At 36.3% G+C, this 18,313-nt stretch overlaps 2 protein-coding genes across 10 annotated transcripts; both read right to left on the bottom strand.

The window, feature by feature from the left end:
- Nucleotides 1–3,083: 3,083 nt before the first annotated feature.
- Nucleotides 3,084–3,936, bottom strand: LOC103410325 (large ribosomal subunit protein P1-like). The gene is made up of 2 exons (XM_008349043.4): nucleotides 3,781–3,936; nucleotides 3,084–3,629 (listed from the first exon to the last, which is right to left on the bottom strand). The coding sequence occupies exons 1-2, from the start codon at nucleotides 3,847–3,849 to the stop codon at nucleotides 3,330–3,332; spliced, it is 369 nt and encodes a 122-aa protein (XP_008347265.1). The 5' UTR covers nucleotides 3,850–3,936; the 3' UTR covers nucleotides 3,084–3,329.
- A 455-nt stretch (nucleotides 3,937–4,391) lies between these two features.
- Nucleotides 4,392–9,285, bottom strand: LOC103410327 (serine/arginine-rich splicing factor SR34A-like). Of its 9 annotated transcripts, none has more exons than XM_070825035.1 (15): nucleotides 9,114–9,261; nucleotides 7,772–8,079; nucleotides 7,357–7,623; nucleotides 7,088–7,211; nucleotides 6,771–6,836; nucleotides 6,572–6,646; nucleotides 6,364–6,475; nucleotides 6,190–6,236; nucleotides 6,054–6,111; nucleotides 5,833–5,882; nucleotides 5,697–5,753; nucleotides 5,373–5,452; nucleotides 5,179–5,262; nucleotides 5,040–5,082; nucleotides 4,392–4,731 (listed from the first exon to the last, which is right to left on the bottom strand). In XM_070825035.1, exons 4-13 carry the CDS (start codon nucleotides 7,172–7,174, stop codon nucleotides 5,226–5,228), a joined length of 669 nt encoding a protein of 222 aa, XP_070681136.1. In that variant the 5' UTR covers nucleotides 7,175–7,211; nucleotides 7,357–7,623; nucleotides 7,772–8,079; nucleotides 9,114–9,261; the 3' UTR covers nucleotides 4,392–4,731; nucleotides 5,040–5,082; nucleotides 5,179–5,225. The 9 variants fall into 9 exon arrangements, with proteins under 9 accessions (XP_070681136.1, XP_070681137.1, XP_070681132.1 ...); XM_070825036.1 differs by having other exon boundaries at nucleotides 8,022–8,079; nucleotides 9,114–9,256; XM_070825031.1 differs by lacking the exon at nucleotides 7,772–8,079 and having other exon boundaries at nucleotides 9,114–9,281.
- Between the last annotated feature and the right edge of the window lie 9,028 nt (nucleotides 9,286–18,313).

Below are 18,313 nucleotides of genomic sequence, written 5' to 3'. Positions count from 1 at the left end.
TTGGGCACTTCCAAGTCTTGTTCTTTTGTCTTACTCTTTTGATATGTACATCCATCACCAACAAGCGATGTTGATTAGCCACGCTCTCTCCTGGTATAACTTTGCAATCCTTACAAGTTATACGATCCCCTTTCCTCATTAGAAGAAAATCTATTTGTGTTTTTTACGACCCACTCTTGTAGGTGATCACATGTTCTTCTCTCTTCTTAAAGAAGGTGTTGGCTAAGAAGAGATCATATGCCATTGCAAAATCCAAGATAGTTTCCCCATCCTCGTTTCTCTCCCCAAAACCATGGCCACCATGAAAACCTCCATAGTTGCCTGTCTCCCTGCCCACGTGTCCATTTAAATCTCCTCCTATAAATAACTTCTCCGTATGAGCAATTCCTTGCACCAAGTCTCCAAGATCTTCCCAAAATTCTCCTTCGAACTCGTATCCAACCCTACTTGAGGTGCGTACGCACTAATCACATTGATAAGTTCTTGTCCTATTACAATCTTGATTGCCATGATTCTATCTTCTACCCTCTTGACATCTACAACATCTTGTACCAAGGTCTTGTCCACGATGATGCCAACACCGTTTCTCGTTCTATTTGTGCCCGAATACCAAAGTTTAAACCCTGAGTTTTCTAGATCCTTTGCCTTACTACCAACCCACTTAGTTTCTTGTAGGCACATAATATTTATCCTTCTCCTCACCATAACTTCCACTACTTCCATAGATTTTCCCGTTAAGGTTCCTATATTCCACGTTCCTAAACGCATTTTGCTCTCTTGAACTCTACCCTTCTGTCCTAACTTCTTCACCCTCCCCCGTCTAATAGGATCAAAGTACTTCTTTTGTGTGTCCCGGGTAAAGTTGATAGGAGCATATGCTCCCAAACAACTTTGAGTGGAGTCATTCGAAAAGAAGTTTCTATGGCCCCCTTGCTCATTTAACACTGCATCCGGGTGCCGATGGAGATACAGCGACCCTTGCTCACTTATCACTGTGCTCGGGCCACACAGCGCGCCACTTACGCGTGACGCCCTAGCTTTAGCGCGATTTTGTTCTGGATTCATTTTCATAAGGATTCGACGTGATCATGGAGTGCCGGCTGTCGACTACCTGACGCCCTCCCCCTCCTCCTTTATCCTTAACAAAAATGCAAGTTAATCGTAAAATATCACTTGAAGTGTTTCCTGCAAGAAACACATAACTGTGGTGTTTTTAGAACGAAAAATATCTTCCCTAAAAACGCTCATTCATTTAAAATCTTCCAAAATTAACTAACCCCGACTTAAGGTAATGATCCGATTCGATTAATCTGATTCTTGAGGTTAGCTTTTGGAGTGTTACATGGGTTAAAGTGGAAGAGTCGGTGACCCCGCCACTATCGGACGTGCCGCCAACCACATCCAAATCCACATACCACATCCAAATCCCAATCCACATGCATCCGATTCTTTCCATGGTAAGCAACTTTGGACTTGCAGACTTTAATTAATTCATTAAACTTTCAAAATTATGATTTTAATAATATTACGTTGGCAATTTGTAGTGCATACATTGATTAATCATCACGTTACAAACGATGATTACAACTTTTCTTGTGCAAAGCTACAACAAAAAGACAACATGCACAGACAGCGACAGATTTGATTTTGGATTTAGCAAGGAAGAATGGTTTCGAAACAGTGCACCCCGTCAAGTTCCGGAGCAAACCTCGGCAATGTTGACGGCATCATCCTCCGCTGCCGTCCTTGCTGCTGCGCTTGTTTACCACCGTGCTCTGCCGCAGCCACCGCCGCTGCTGAACTAATGCAAGTATTTTACTCGGCCTGGGGCTTCCCGTTCTTGGAGAAGCTCCATCCCAGCTTCTGAATCGTATCCAAGGACATCATCGTACATTGCTGTCACCTTGATCAAGAAAATCTACGGCTCTGATCTGATTCTTGACTTATTTGCAGCAAAGAAACGAATAGAATCGGGTACTTAAAGGGGTCAGGGAAGTGAGAGCAGATGAGAGAGCCGACAAGAAGGTCGGTGGGAATTAGGAGGACGTTTGGTACGAGTTACCACGTGCATGGCTCAAATCGCATTTGTTCGGTCTAACATGTTGTGATTACATGAAGTTGTGATATTTTTTGTCGACTCTATCTATATGGGTGGAGGAGTCCCCACCTAATCTTTTTTTATTTCCTTTCCTCTTATTTAAAACAGATACGGTTAAGTTATATTTACATTTTATATTGAATGTGTATAGAGACAATAAGATAAAAAAACAATGTGTGAAAGGGAAGGGAAGGAGATGTGAATAGAAGGGGAGACACTACTCCATCTATATGCATAGCTGAAAGAAGTTTCGGAAGAGTGCGAGGATGATGTCGTGTCCAAATTCTAGTGGCTTCTGGATGAGATTCGTACGTACCAGAAATGCTAATCACATATCATTATTTATTAAGAGTAATACTAGGAAATTAAATTTGCAAATTAAATGATGTGTTACGAATAAGAAATAAGCACGTTAATTAACATTTAAGCAATACGAAAAGAAAAAAAACACTTAAACAATAATTTAATCATCAATTTCTATGTTATTTAGTTTACAAAATTAAGACTCCTTAGTATTACTTAGTATTATTCATGATCAGGACCATTAACCACTTCACCACATTTCTATCCCCACGCCACGTGATCATATCAAATTGATGATGATGACACGAATATAAATTATGAATAGTCTACGTCAAGGTTTGTTTGGTGTTGCTCAATTTTTTTTTGAAAATCAGCTTCTTAAAAAACTTAGAGCTAAAATTGTGTTTGGTAAAAGAAAAAAAAAGTATTTTTTTTCTTTTCAAAATCGTGAGTTTAAAACAACAAAAATCAGAAGCAGCTCTAATCATGCTTCTCAAAAAAGTTTTTTTCATAGAAGGCGGGTAAACAGTATTCTTTAATGAAACTTTCAAATTGATATAATACCTGTCTTTTTTTTTATTGCTAAATATACTTTTAGCATTATAGTTTACCAAACACTTGCATAATAATCTCAAACTAACCCTTAGATCTATGACATATCAACTCCATCGGTCCAACTATATTTTAAGATTATGCGACCCTCAAACTCTATTTTCTCCATTATAAGAAAGTACAATTATTTACTTAGTACTACAATTTACTTATATTTTCTTCACTTGTACATAAGAAATCTTAGATTTTTTAATGTGGCATGTTTCTGGCATTCAACAAACCAATGGCCACTCGCTCCACAATAATCACAATCCTTCAAAACAGTCTTCACCACGCACACCAAAGTGGCTCCCAACACCGCCACATTCCGTACAAATTACGTCATAGCCAGAGCCAACGCTACCGCCCTGGGTAAAGGCAGTCGCAATCGAAGTAGCGGGCACAATATCAGCAACCGAAAATCATCCCCTTGACAAAGTTGGGCAGCGGCGCTGGAAGCACCACCTGCACCAGCAGCAGAAGGGGGCACGGCTACCGGAGGTGAACCACCGGTTGCGCAAGCATTCAAAAAAAGATCCTCCAGGTTCCTCTTTTCTGCGAGCCTGGCAAAGAGGCCAAGCCAGCATGACTCCACTGACACATTAGCAGATTTCACCAAGGCGCCGATCTTCTCAGCCTATTTAAATCCAGCGTAAAACAAATTTATAAACGAAAGAAACTCGAAAACCTACGTCCTAAGTTAAATATAAACTGCACAAATAAATATATAGATAAAACTATAAGGTGTATATATTCGTAAAAAGGAGGAAATGAGGAGCAGTACTTACAGTGATCGACATGCCATCGTCCTGAAGGATCATGGCTGCGTAGGAGTAAGCAAGCTCGGCGGTCGACATTGTATCGCTTACTGGGTGGCGCAACGCACAAGCAAAGGTTATGGAGGAAACTAGGGTTTTTGGAAATGGGGTTTTATATAGGAATTTATCACGGTTTTTTAAATAATTATGGACCACGGCAATTGTCAACAGCCCCAATTTTCTTTTTACTTTCTTTGGGGGCACAATTTTCACGTAATAAAGCAGTCAGGTAATCGGACGCGGCTCAATGATACGGATGTTTTAGTCAGTAGATTTGATTTTTACAATTAATTGGATTTTTTATTTTCAATCATTCAATACTACGTAGTGCTTCAGAAATATTTCCAATAATCAAGACAATTAGTTAATTAGCTCCATTTTGGAACTGCTTTTGAAGGAGCCAAAAGCACTTTCCAACAGGAGTTTCTTAGAACACAAAAACATCGATAAAGCACTAGCGAAGGCCCCTCTCAGCAAGATTTTCGATGGTGGTAAAATATGTAAAAATTTAATTCAAAAAATAAAAAACTAATAGCCATTAGCCAACATACGTAAATAGCAGACTTGCGAGTCCAAAATGGTAAGAGCTTAAAAAGTACCATGTAGCATCACAACCTTCATAACCAATAGATTTTAGTTTTGTTTTGGGCGCACACAATCAAAACAACCAAGCAACGGAAAATCCGACGATATAGCCTTGGGGAAGATGTCCTGACTGAAACAGACCAAGTATTCTCGACAACATTACGCAACCATTAAATGTAAAATCACTTGGCATTACAAAAACCACATACTGGCCGCACAACTAAGGTTCTTAAAAGTGACATTTTCAACAAGTCGGACATAACAAATCCTCGCATCTAACACCAAGGAAGCCGTGAAGATGACTTTGCCAGAGAATCAGGCACTACCCGACCGCGCCTGAAAACAGATCAAGTTCAAAGTAAGCATCAAGGACATCACATAAATGTTGTCATGTCTTAATAATGCGGCTAGCAGTTGGTGTGGCGTATTTCTTTAACGTTTGCTTTCCATGGGTCTGAGTGCATCTGGCAACAACAGCTAGTTGCTCTAGGTCATTTCTAAAAATTCTATTATCCTACCCCAGACCAAAACTATCCTGCAAAACCTGCTTTTGTTTTTCGGATTACACTTTCAAGTTTATAAATATCGCCTTCCAATGTTATGTGCCACACAAACTTGTTTTATCAGAGCGAGATTCCACTTACCGGACGAGGTGATTCTGACCTTGACCTTGATATTGATCTTGGCCTGCAATAATATAGACATGCATTAAATATCATAAACAAAAACAAGAATTGAAGGACCAGAACCACCTAGTGGAAAATGTATAACAAAGCCACATACCTGGAAGATTTAACAGGAGATGCAGACCTAGATCTTGATACTGATCTTCATACCGATTTTGATACAGATCGCTCCAACGACTTGCTGCATAATACAGAATAACTCCCAAGATGTGGCACACATGGAAGCAAGAAAAACAGAGGAAAATAATGATAAAAAGATAATAAATAAAAGAACTGGGACAGCTCCAGTACCTCCGATTCCTTCTTACACTCCGGCTTCTGCTACGACTTCTACTACGGCTCCTTGAGGGGCTCCTATCGTAATATTTAACCTGTTCAGTTGATGCACAAACAACATGACAATGTTCTTACAGTGCACCTATGTCCAGCTGTCAGCATCATTAGTGTAATGCTTAAGCACATAAACTACTCTAGACCCCTCAAAAGACCTATTCCACGATTACAAAGAAAGATATTTTACACAAAAATCATGGATTTACGATGGTCTAGGAAGCATAGAAACATCTATCCCAAAGAGAGGATATATAAGAAAACTTCCATAAACATAAAAGTTACCCAAATATGAGTTCTTGCCCAAGGATTTTTAAATTCAGTGTCATCAAGCTTCCGGATCTGAAAAGGAAAAAGAAAAACCAAGTGAATTAGCGTGAAGCTTAATGGCAGGTAAAGGTCCTGTATTTCAACAACTCACGGCATATTTCATGTCATCAGAATTGGTATAATCAACTAAGCCATAAGTCCCTGCATACAAACAACAATACCATTTGGTGAGAAGAAACAAAATTAAAAGCATATAAATTCAGGACCAACATCAGCTGCATGGTAATCAGAGCTGAAGTAATGTCGATCTTTGATGAAGTAATATGCTCTTAGGACCGTAGACATTTTATTCTCTGATCCTTAAATCTATACCTTCACTGTCACGAGAAACCTCAGCAAAACACACATCACCAGCTCTACGCATATGATCCTGAAATCAACAACCAGTTAAGACACCAATATTGCAGACATTATTTGAATACAAAATTGTGACTAAGAGTTTCCACACCTTCAAGTCTTGCCAAGAGGCGGAAGAAGGGAGATTTCGAACAATAACTGGACAAAATGAAATTATGGGTCAAGCAATAAACAACAATTAAGAAAAATATATAACTGAACGTTACTTAGACAATTGCAAAGCATGTTTAACTCATTTAGTAATGTACTATCCTAGAAAACACACCTCGATACTCAGAATGACGTGAAACGCCAAACTGACCCCCACCACTGCCTCGGTCATATCCACTACGACGATCACTTGAAGATGGTCCCCTACCACCATGGGCAAGTTCAACCTGTATTGAGATTAAAGGAGACATCAATAAATGAAGCAACCAAAGACATGAAAGAACAAACATATTGTTTTAGTAAGCCTAGGGATCTTTTAGTACCCTTAAACGGCAACCATCAAAGTTATACCCATCACGCCCTCTTATTGCATCTTCTGCATCCCGAGAACTTTCAAACTAAAAACCAAACACATGCAGAGATTACTAGTAATCATATAACAGGTGGTGGCCAAACATACACACAGTAATCCATAAGAGAACCAACAGGGTCTTAATGCATGCATCAAACCATTATAAGTACCTCAACAAATGAATAACACGGAGGACGTGGTGGAATCTTCAGTTCAATATCCACTATGCGGCCATACTGCAAAAGTAAATCCAGTTTAGAATGATTTACTAACTTGAGCATTCCTCACCACAAACAAAACAAAAATACTATCATATCATACATATACATTGAGCAATGTGTTGTTAAGTACATTAAGAATGGAAGTCACTGAATGTACTTTCATATGCATCAGAAACTGGAAATAATTCAAAACACCATGATGAAATGCACTGGTTATGCTAAAATACAAAAAAGAAGCGAAATTCTATGGAAAATTTCATGCAAACCTTGTAGAATAGATCTTCAACCTCCCATTCTTTTATATCTGAGGGAAGGTTGCCAACATAGATTGTGCGAGAAAATCGACCACTCATTTTTTGACACCAGAAGATTCCAGTTCAAAACTTTTTACTGCATTAAAAAAAACAATTCCGATAAATGCTTTGTCCAACAATTTGAAAATAGAATAACACTACAGCTTCAGTGTCCAATTATCATCTGCATACACTCTGTTGACAATATCAAAAGAAAAACAAAACCAAACTATGAAGCAAACCAAGAGAGCAATCCTCGAGGTGAGCCGTGCTCCTCAAGCTCCATTGCTCATTTGCTCCAAAAGTGCTCCAAAGCATTATTTATATTGAAATAAAATTTGATCTCCTCATCCTCTCCAGAATTTTAGCAGATGTATAGATCTTCTGAGAGTGAGCAAGAATCTCCCATAATAAAAATAATACCCATAAGTCCAAAATGATTTCTCCCACTCCCTCTCTATATCCCTATGTACGATTGCAAAGCTCATATTTGTCCAAGCGCTTGCCATCTATCATAAAGAAAGCATCTGTGTCATGGGATCAGGCAAGATTGACATATATTTATGAATTTACCTTACTCAGCCCTCTTTAACATAATTGAAAAACAAAAAAAATGAAAACCCTGGAAAATTAATTCATATCCCTTAGTTAACTTACTTTCACTAACTCTTGCAGAGTTGCATAAATATATACCATATCCAGGGTAGGGGATTGAGATATGAGTCTCTAGGCTCACGTAATTGATAAATCATACAACTACATTCTGAATTTTATCATGGAAAAGCTAGTGAAATAGTGCACTTTCCCAGCTTCATGGATTCTGTTTCTTAACCCAACTTCTCATTAAATTACATGTAGGACAAGAAAACGGTGTAAAATTCTTCCAGTGTAACTAAAAAAAATTTACAAGCTGTACTAGTTGGAGCAATAATAGGGAAGTCCATCATCCTGATTGATGCTCCAATCTGAAAAATTCAAAACAATACATAACCCCGGGAAAGGCAAGAAGGATATAATATTGCATTGCATGCATGGGGATAAGTGAATAAGATGAAACTCATTAATCAAACAATAACACTTTACCTAGAAATGTAAAGAACCCTGCACGGTAGAAGTTCCCTAAATCTATCACCCATAGTTGCTGAACCTATAAGGTATTTGTCTAATATCTACTCCCACAATTACTGTCTGAGACCAGTAAATGAGGCGACGATATGAACAATATCCAAAATAATCTATGGGTTGACCACTGAACCCCTGAACCCCAACCAACCCAGCACTGAACCCCTGAACCCCTGAACCCAGCACTGAACCCCTGAACTGAACCCCTGAACCTCGGGATAAACACCAACCCAGCACTGAACCCCTGAACCTCGGGATAAACACCAACCCAGCACTGAACCCCTGAACCCCATGTCCTAGTCTTATGTTTGGTAAGCCATGATAAAGTAACCGTGATAAAGCAAAAGCTATTCAATATTTCCAAAATAATCTATGGGTTGACCACTTATATAATTACATGTAAAAAACAAAATGAAGTCGCTTCGAAACAGTACAGCAACATTAGTAACATACTTTTTTTATGTCTTTCAATATCAAAAACAAAAGAAAGAGTCCACGAGGTAAATACCAATTGAAAATCGAGATTCTTTCAGATGAAAAAACCCACTTACAACAGCAATCAAGTTTCAAACTTTACTATACTCCATGACAGGTATTGTATGCAGTAGTCAGAGAAACATATCCACAAAATGATGTCAAATTCAAAACCCATACATAATCAAAGATTCAAAACCTATTGGTCGCAGAAAACCCAAAACACAATTGTGCACAGTGTTAACAAACAAGACATGAATCGAACACTCAATGAACAATGACAACGCCTACGAAACCCTAGACATACAGTATAATTAATCCCACAAAACCCCCAAATCAAAAACCCTAATTGCACTAATGCGAACAGAAAGAATTAGATGGGGATACAGGACTAGTATCAAACCGGAAATTGATTGGAGAGCTTAAGAGCTGGACGCGTGCGAAGTAGCCGAAGAGCTTGAGATGTGATCGCTAGGGTTCCGCTTTCGCTCCGTCGAGAAACGAGATGAGAAAATTGGGCTTATACGGTAAACTGCAAGAGAGAGAAAAACTGAGGTCGATTTTCTGATTTACTTGGTCGGTGTGGTAATTAAGTAATTAGGGAAGTGTATTGGGCCTGATATCAACTTTCGGCTTTGGGCCTGATATCAAAATTATAATGTTGGCTCTAATTTTCAGGATCAACTTGCAAGTGGTCCTTACAGAGGTGGAAAAGCGTTGAGTCATTGTATGACGGCGTGGGTTCAAACCCCGTTAGTAGCTAGTCTAACATCTAATCTAACAAAATCTATCGTTTGAAAAAAAAAAAAATTAAGGATCAACTTGGGCGAAGGACCTTGGGCCTTAAAATGAGACAAATTGTGTGACCCAAGACTAAGATCCAGTTTAAAATGCTTATCTGATAAGCACTTGCTAAAAGCGCTTCGCCGGATTATAGCATGTTTACCAACTCAAAATGATGAAGTTCATGAATTGGAGAAGTCAAAAATATGAAAGGTAATGAATTATAAAGTAATTTTGGGTTAGGGATTTGGACTTAATATTTTTAATGCATGAGTAAATACTCTTAATCATTTGAATCAGAAACATTTTCTCAAATTTTCAAGTATTAAATTACTTATGGCTAAGAATCTCACGTACTTTTTTACACCTTGTGTGTTACGCAACAAAAATGGAAAATCAAAATAATTTCAATCGTGGAAGAAAAAATTTTGAAATTCATGTTTACCGACTCAAAGATGAATTTCATGAATCGGAGAAGTAAAAAAATGTGAAAGATAATGAATTAGAAATTAATCCTAGTTAGGAATTCGAGCATAAGACTTTGAATGTGGTAAAGATTCTTAATCATTTGAGTTACAAACTTTAAAAAAAAATATCAAGTATTAAATTACTTATGATAAGAAACTTGCATACTTTTTTATTTTGTGTGTTACACAACAAATATTGAAAATCAAAATAATTTCAATTGTGTCAGCAAATGTAAGGAAAACCATATGAATTGTTTCAGTACCCATGTCAAATAAGTAACATGTGAAAACTAATGTCATTTTTTTTCCAATAAATGAGACCAGTTGATGATTTCGTCACGGCAGTCCATCATTTCAGAGGGACAGAAAGACTCATAGAGGCTTTCAGCCTCTCCCTGGCCACTATGGTGTGATTCACCGGTGTCAAAAATCAAATTCAAGACGTGTCGTGTAGAATACGGGCATGAATTCATCCCCAACTACTGAGTCACCTTGTAATGGTTGAAAACTAATGTCATTTTGTGCTTATCCTTGTTGACTAAATATAACATTACATCCTTTATTTTGCTTCCTCTTCTTTTTTTCTTATTCTTCTGGTCTCTTTCGGAACGTTTTTCAAAGTTTTTGACTTGCAATGTCCTTTCCCCGCTCATTAATCTGTTAACTTATATAAGTAGAAGTCTTGGTTGTCAAGTTAGTCTATTGTCTTCCCAGACCATCCAAATTCCACGTACCTTGTGTGTTGGTTCTAACTTATCAGCTTACAAGTTGATCTATCCAACGTGTTCGATTTAAATGGGAGAGGGAGGACATTTAAATAATTTAATATATCATTAATGGAAAAGGATGAGTCTTAATGCAATGAAAATGTTGTTCTTTTGTTATCGAAATGTCATAATCGAGTCAGAGAAACAGTCTCTTTATAAAGTAATGGTAAGATTGCATACGATAGATTATCTCCCGACCCTCACAAAGCAAGAACCTTATTAACTTATTAACTTTGAATCACCCTTTTATTATATATTAACATAAGCTTAATTAACTTAAACGGCTTGACCTCATGAGGAATACTTTTGACCAGCATGCATATCACCGTATCGGTGTAGAGTATAAACCAAAATCATTGGTTGCACGTCTATCTATTCATTTATTCAGAGTATGTCTACGTCAAAGTATAGCATAAATTTCGCTATATAAAGAAATTTTTTAATATGCACCGGCGTATAGCATACACTGGAATTCTTGGTCAATTGGATCCTTGGTTATTGAATTCTTAATTGCACATCTAATATTTCATTCTTCTAGTACGTCATATCCTGTAACATAATAGAATTTTCGCTATTTATTAGAAGTTTCTAGTGTGTACTATACACCGAAATCTTGAGCATTGGATCCTCAAACCAAACAGTTCCTTTCCATGAATCATTTTTACATGGATTCACTATGATAGTGCTATTCACATACCTATTTTTACCTTCTACACACCCTTGTTAATTTTTTGTCATTAATTTTCTTCAAATGTTTCTTATTCCTGCGCTTGCCATCGCCGGCCCGTGTTAGAATACATATATAGTGGTATAATGACAAAGCCCAACAATGGATTCTCCTAAAAAGAAAATTAAAAAAAAAAAGCCCAACAATGGAAGCTTGGGACGAAGCCGAAATCACACTGTGTGGGATTTGAACCTACGACATCGTATTTTGGAGACCCATGTTCTACCGGATTGAATATTTTTTCGATCCATAGCAAAAAAATGAAATGAATGCATAAGAAGTAAAAATAGATGCGTTGATAGCACAACCCTCTCATTAACCTTTGCAATGGCAGTCATCTTTTACTTGTAGTGCAAACTGAGTTCGAAAATAACTGAGACTTGGGACTGAGTGCGAGGAAAAGTGACCCCCTTGTTTACATATTTGTCGGTAACAACAAATTACAACCCCTTTTATTTACATTTTGATGTTGGGGTGTGCTATCCACACACTTCATTTTACTTCTCACACACCCCTTGATAATTTCTGTCCGTTGATCTTCTTCAATTCATCCGATCCGACGGCCAAAAATTAAAAAGGTGTGTGAGAAGTAAAATAGGGTGTGTGGATATCACACCCCTTTGATGTTTTGCTTTGATGGTGCAATGCAGAAGCCATGCGTGAAACTATCGGAGTCTTTGATCCATTTTAAGCACACTGTTGCTAGAGAAGCCACCTGACCAGCCTACTTTCAGTTGTTGTCTATTAGCCTAAAACTGCATGCATTGGGAAATTGCAATATGCTGGCTAAACCCAAGAAGGATCCCCAAATAGAAGTTGAAATTCTCTTTTGATTTCTGTGTTCGGAGTAATTGAATTCAGAAATTCAGACCGCTTAATTAAATTATGCAGTCCTCATTAGCCTATCCCACTAACTCATCTCACAAAAAATGAAATCTTTCAATGATCAAGATCTCTTTCTTAAACGGCTCGAATTTCTGAATCCAGCTGCTCTAGACACATAGATTCGAAGAGGATTTCAACCAAGGGCTAGGCCAGAGGGCTCTGAAATCTGAGAGGGCCCCACGGAATCAGAAAGGGCTGGAGGGCTGGCTGCCAGCCAGCCAGCTCGGAGCTGGCCATTTTTTTTTGATGTTTTATTATTTCTGTCGGTTATAGAGCCGACAGGAATACATTATATTACTTAATATAAATGTATTATTGTCGGTTATAACCGACAGTAATACATTTATACTAAATAATATCAATGTATTCCTGTTGGTTATAATCGACATGATTTCTTAATAAAAAATTCAAATGCAACGGCTAGTAGCCATTGCATTTGATTTTTTTTTTTTTTACAGTTTTATTATTATTTTTTATTTACAAATTTTTTCATATAACTTCTATTTTTTCCTATAACTTTTATTTTACAAAATTTGTTTCATATTTTTTTTAAATTCCATTTTTTCCTATAACTTCTATTTCACAAAATTTGTTTCATTTTATTTTAAGTTGTAGTTTTTAAATAATAAATTATGTTTGGCCTTATGGCCCTCTGGCCCTCGGTTGGAGACGATTTTTTGTGAAAGGGCTAAAATGAGCTCTCTGGCCCTCGGTTGGAGACGGAGGCAAATATGGTAATGTACTGTTCATTAAAATATTAATATATTGGAGGATCTTGGAGGGCCAGAGGGTTAAAACGAGCCCTCTGGCCAGCCATCGGTTGGAGATGGCCTAAAAGGCATAAGTTTTATTTTTCGGTCAAAGGGTAAATTTTATACCAGCGAAGAACAAGTATAAATATGAGACAAGTTAAGCATATGAGTAAAAAGTGAACCTCAAAACGCACAAAATAGAGCCTAAAGTCAGCTTTAGATCCCATCACAAACAAAAAAAAAGGAACTTTAACGAAAAGCTTCCGATTCTGTTCACTTTAACGAAAAATCACATTTTTACACTAAAAAGTCAATCATGGTACTATTCACTTTACTCTTTATTTTGTCATTATCTTTAAAACTCAAGATTTTCAAGTCATTTTCATTAGTTTTCCTAAAAAAAAAAAACCCTAAGTAATCTATAACCCCTTCCGCCACCATAGCATCGGAGATCCACCACCACACTTCAGCCTAAAATTCGACCAAACGACGCTCCCAAGAAGGAATGAACACAGAGCTCCATCATCTTTGAAATGGACTTGGCTTCTCTGCCCTCCCACTTCCCATACACTCCCATCCTCTCCTATTTATGCGATCACGGTTAAGCCACGTCAACATTTTATATTACTATTGCTTTTTGTCTTATTATCTCTATACAAAAATTAATATAAAATGTTAACGTGCCTTAACCGTGACCATACAAAATAGAAGGATATGAGAATGTATGGGAAGTGGGGGGCAGAGAAGCCGGGTCCCTTTGCAACAGCACCACACAAATCGCCTCCACAAAACACAAGTAGCTCATGGGAATACATAGCCCAAATGCAATGGTGCCAATAAAAACAAACAGATGGAAAGTAACGGTGTAAACACCCAAGCCAAAGCACTACACACCCTTCGATAAACCAGCATGAAAGTGCATGAAGGATATATGGATGCATATGAGTATTTATCAAAAATAGCCAAAAATTAACCCTTAATTTCAAAAATGTCACTTTTTATAAAATATTTCAAATATATCGAAAATTCCATCTAAATAGACACAAATACCCTTAAATTTAACAATCAAATAAATTAAAGACTTTTTAGCTAAAATAATTCGTGACATTGACATAACTTCTTAATCTGGTCCTTAACAATTAATGATAATCAATAGTAGTGTTCTTGAATTTATCTATCATAAATCATTTTAGTCTTTCTTTGAATTTGTCCATTGTGATCATTTTAGTTTTTTCGTGAAAAATATGTCAATTGTTCTGTTAGTGTGATGATGTGGCGCCACGTGGGTCTCACAAATACAATCATATAACAACATGTGGATTAACTTTAAAAACTATTTTTATATTGAAAACTAAAAATGATATTAGTAAGAAAAAATGCGTTGAAGGCATGATTGAAATTCTGCTACTCCCACTGGCAGTAACCGCGGCAGCGCTCAATGTTGGTGATGAGGAGGTCGAAGGGGATAGGGTTGTGGTGGTGGAGTGTAGAAGCGAAAGTGAAGTTTGATCAGAGCTTGAGGAAACAGTAGCTAAAAAACCTTTAATTTATTTAATTGTTAAATTTGAGGGTATTTGTGTCTATTTAAGTAAAATTTTAGATATATTTAAAAGTTTTTATAAAAAGTAACATTTTTAAAATTAAAAGTTAATTTTTGGCTATATTTGATAAAGACTCGATAAATATCTATAAGTTTTGTCAATAAAGCCAAAAGATTTGGTTCGACTAGTTTTGGTTAATTTTGTTTCGTGAGTGGATAATCATCTAGCATGGCAACTAAATTGGATGTCACGGTCAGATTCATTGCCTTAAAGAAATAAACAAGAACACTTTGGATTACGTGGCAATAAGGTAACCCTTGAACAAATTTAGGGCAACTGAAATCTTGGCAGAGCCCCATCATTATCTGGTGTGGTCCACCACCGAAACAAATATGGTCGATTTTGTGATCGCAAATTAGCAAGAAAATGGATGGATCATAAAATTCAAAACATGTTTAAGAAGTCCCTATCCTCATCATTTTAAACATGCTTTATTGTCGAGAAAAAGAAGTGATTGCTGCACATTGTTTTTTACTTATGCGTATATTTATGGTTTTTTTACTATTGCATTGAAAAAATCAAATAAAATCACGGTTAGAATTATCATCGGGTGACTAAATAGTTTGAACGAATTTTAAGTTTGTATTTTACACGGCATGTTCTAGATTTGATTTTTGATGCTTGTGAATCACACGATGGTCAGGAAAAAATTGAAATATCTCTATGAGTCTTCCCCATGCTCAGAAGAGTGAACTGCTGTAAAGAATCTTTAAAAAAACATAATAAAATGAATGATAATAACTATATACATGATGATGAGTTAATTGAAACGACAAAATGATCTTAAAAGAGGCTTCTATCTTGAGAAAATATATGGACCGCAAATTGGACGAAATGCGTAAACTTGACCACATTGGGCAATATGAGTATTTCTGAAAAAGAAAAGGGAACACTTATTCTCTTATTCTAAAGATCATTATTCAATTGTGTTTGTTGTTTTGTTTGAACTATATAATGTGATTATCTTAAATAAAAAATACGTGTGCCAAATTAAAAATAATATATGAAAATTAGCTTTAAAAAATATGGTTTAGGAGGCAATAAAAATGACCCCATAATTCAAGAGCCAGGAGGAATTGACGGATTAATCTTGTAATTCTTGGAGTAGGATTTTTTCATCTCCAAATCTCTTCCTTCTGTTCACCTCCTCTCTCACTTTTCTATTTTTTTTTCTCTATAAAAAAAAATCAATATAACATATAAACGGAACGTAATCGTGAATTTTCAAATAGGATGAGAACGGGGGAGAGAGAAACTGAAAAATGAGAGAATCCAAATTCGTGGCTGCTATATTTTGCCTAGAAAAACGAAAAATAAAGACAAAATTTGTAAGTTTCGGCGATGGGGGTGGATGATGACTGAAAGTTCATCTTCTTGTCATTGAATACTACCAGCAACAAAGTGAAGGACCACTGCCTGCAGAAACCGCCCTCTTCCATCGAGCGTTTATTTCAATTATCGATGAAATTTTATCCTTCAATTTCAATAAAATTATTAAAATTACGCAAATTATATTATTTGTTGTGTGTGTTTTTTTTTTCAATATTTTTTTGTAATTGTTTAGGAAAATAAATTTGGGAACATTGTGATGATATATATATTTTGTTTTCTTTCTCTTTTGGTGGTCGGGCACCAACTTGGTATTCTGTCTGGGAATTCGAAACAGCATCTAATTGTCGACATGTATTTTTTGTAAATTATGCCATAATATATATAAGTAGAATAATTACTTCTTGATTACAAAACCATTTGTTTCACCAAGTAATAAACACATGAAACATTTAAGTATGACAAACAAGCAAATGAGAAATTTTTGTAGTATGCCGGAAATACGGACGGTACTCATGTGTTATAATACAAGTTGGTGAAATTTTTTTTGTAAGTATATATCGAACAACTTGTGTTATGATATTTGGTGTATTTGACCGTGTTATCCGCACATTAAAAAATTTCTCCAAGCAAATTATGGTTTTCTCTTTTATGATGTCAAATTAATTATGGAGATTTGAGATAAAGGCTTCTATGAATTCATTCTATAGATTTTTCTCTCTTTAATCGAAAGAAATGAAGTGTGTTTGGTGCACTTTTGCAAACATTTTCCCATGTTTTGGCAAAGAGCTAAGAAACTTCCTATGGCACACTCCTTCGTAGATGATACCTTTGTCATAAAATATTCACATCAAGTGTCACTTGTGATAGGGTTGTGCAAACGTTCGAAATTACTCGTCTAATTCGATTTTAACTAGTTTAACCTAATATAGTAAAACAAGGTTGGTGTTACGGTTATAGTAATATTTTTTGACAATTCGAATAATGAGTTTCACTTTTTGTTAATCGCGTGAACATAACCGGCTTACAAGTTATATTCATTTCTAGAATCGTGCGACACGCGTTGTGTTTCTATCAGGTATGCATTCTTGTAGTGGTCATCTCCTTACAATATAACATTTACTCTTCTTACCCTAAAACATAGCCTCTAATTTATCTCGTCTCATATCCACCACTATGCTCAAACACCTTTCCTCCTATATCTAGGGTTGATGTTTGCTCTCCTCCTCCCCTCCTCAAGGTCTATTTTCGAATTTTCCTTGTTTATCAAAACTCTTCGAGTTATCATGTCTTCACTCTTCAGGTATTTATGATTTGTGATTTTTTTTTCTGGGAGTTTTCCTCTCTCGATTTAGTTGTTTGTTTACCTAATTATCTTGTTTCTTGTGCTAAATAAATGTTTCTAGACATTTTACCTATTCACTAGGGTTGATCTATTTGTTGCTTAATTTCAATTTGAATTTATGCTTTTGTTTGGTTCTTTATGAACAATTATAGAGATAAAACAATGAAGCAGGAACGAGCTTGCAGTGCCGAGTTGTTGTCACATGATAATCCAATTTGGTTTAATCAACTTCTTGAAAGATGGAATGGATCATGTGTTATGGTCGCCGACTATTGAAACATCGAAATTTGAGTAGGTCGGATCATTTGGCAGATGGAGTCGCAACCCTTTCCAACATACTGACTCGACCTAGTGCTTGTCCAGGTATCGTCCCATATGTTTGGATAAGAGATTTCCCAAATTCCAAGAAGGATAGACCAAATTATGAAAAAATTAACTATAATTTGTTCGATATGGGGATTACAAATGCTCTCCATGAGCATAAAAGACATGAGAGAGATTAATCTCCTTTATCTAACATTTTATAGTCCATTTCTTAATTAGTTGATCTCCATGCGTGGAGGCTTGGAACTCCCATACCCAAACATAACCACTATATCTTATCATCCTTCTTTTTTTGGTCTGGAAAAATTGTGAAATTGAATTAAGCAATAGTAGTTATTGTTTATTTATTATATTATACACACTTACATGCACAAAATTTGTGATAAATAAACTAATTAGGTAAAGATTTATAGCTCAATTGTTCTACTTACTCACACGTTCGAAATCCTAGGTTCGACTATTTGTTCATATTTTAACCATACAGCTCGTATCATTTGTAGCTGGATTGGTTTCTTTGTTAACTATGCTTTAAAAGAAAGTGTTATTCTCACACTATCGTTAATTTTTATCCATTGATAATTTTCTATTCATTAGATCCAACGATAAAAAATTAAGAAAATATG

This window comes from Malus domestica, chromosome 07 (genome assembly GCF_042453785.1).
Source record: "Malus domestica chromosome 07, GDT2T_hap1".
NCBI lineage: Eukaryota > Viridiplantae > Streptophyta > Magnoliopsida > Rosales > Rosaceae > Malus > Malus domestica.
Note: the sequence above shows the minus strand (reverse complement) of the source record. Positions and strands in the feature narration are given on the sequence as shown.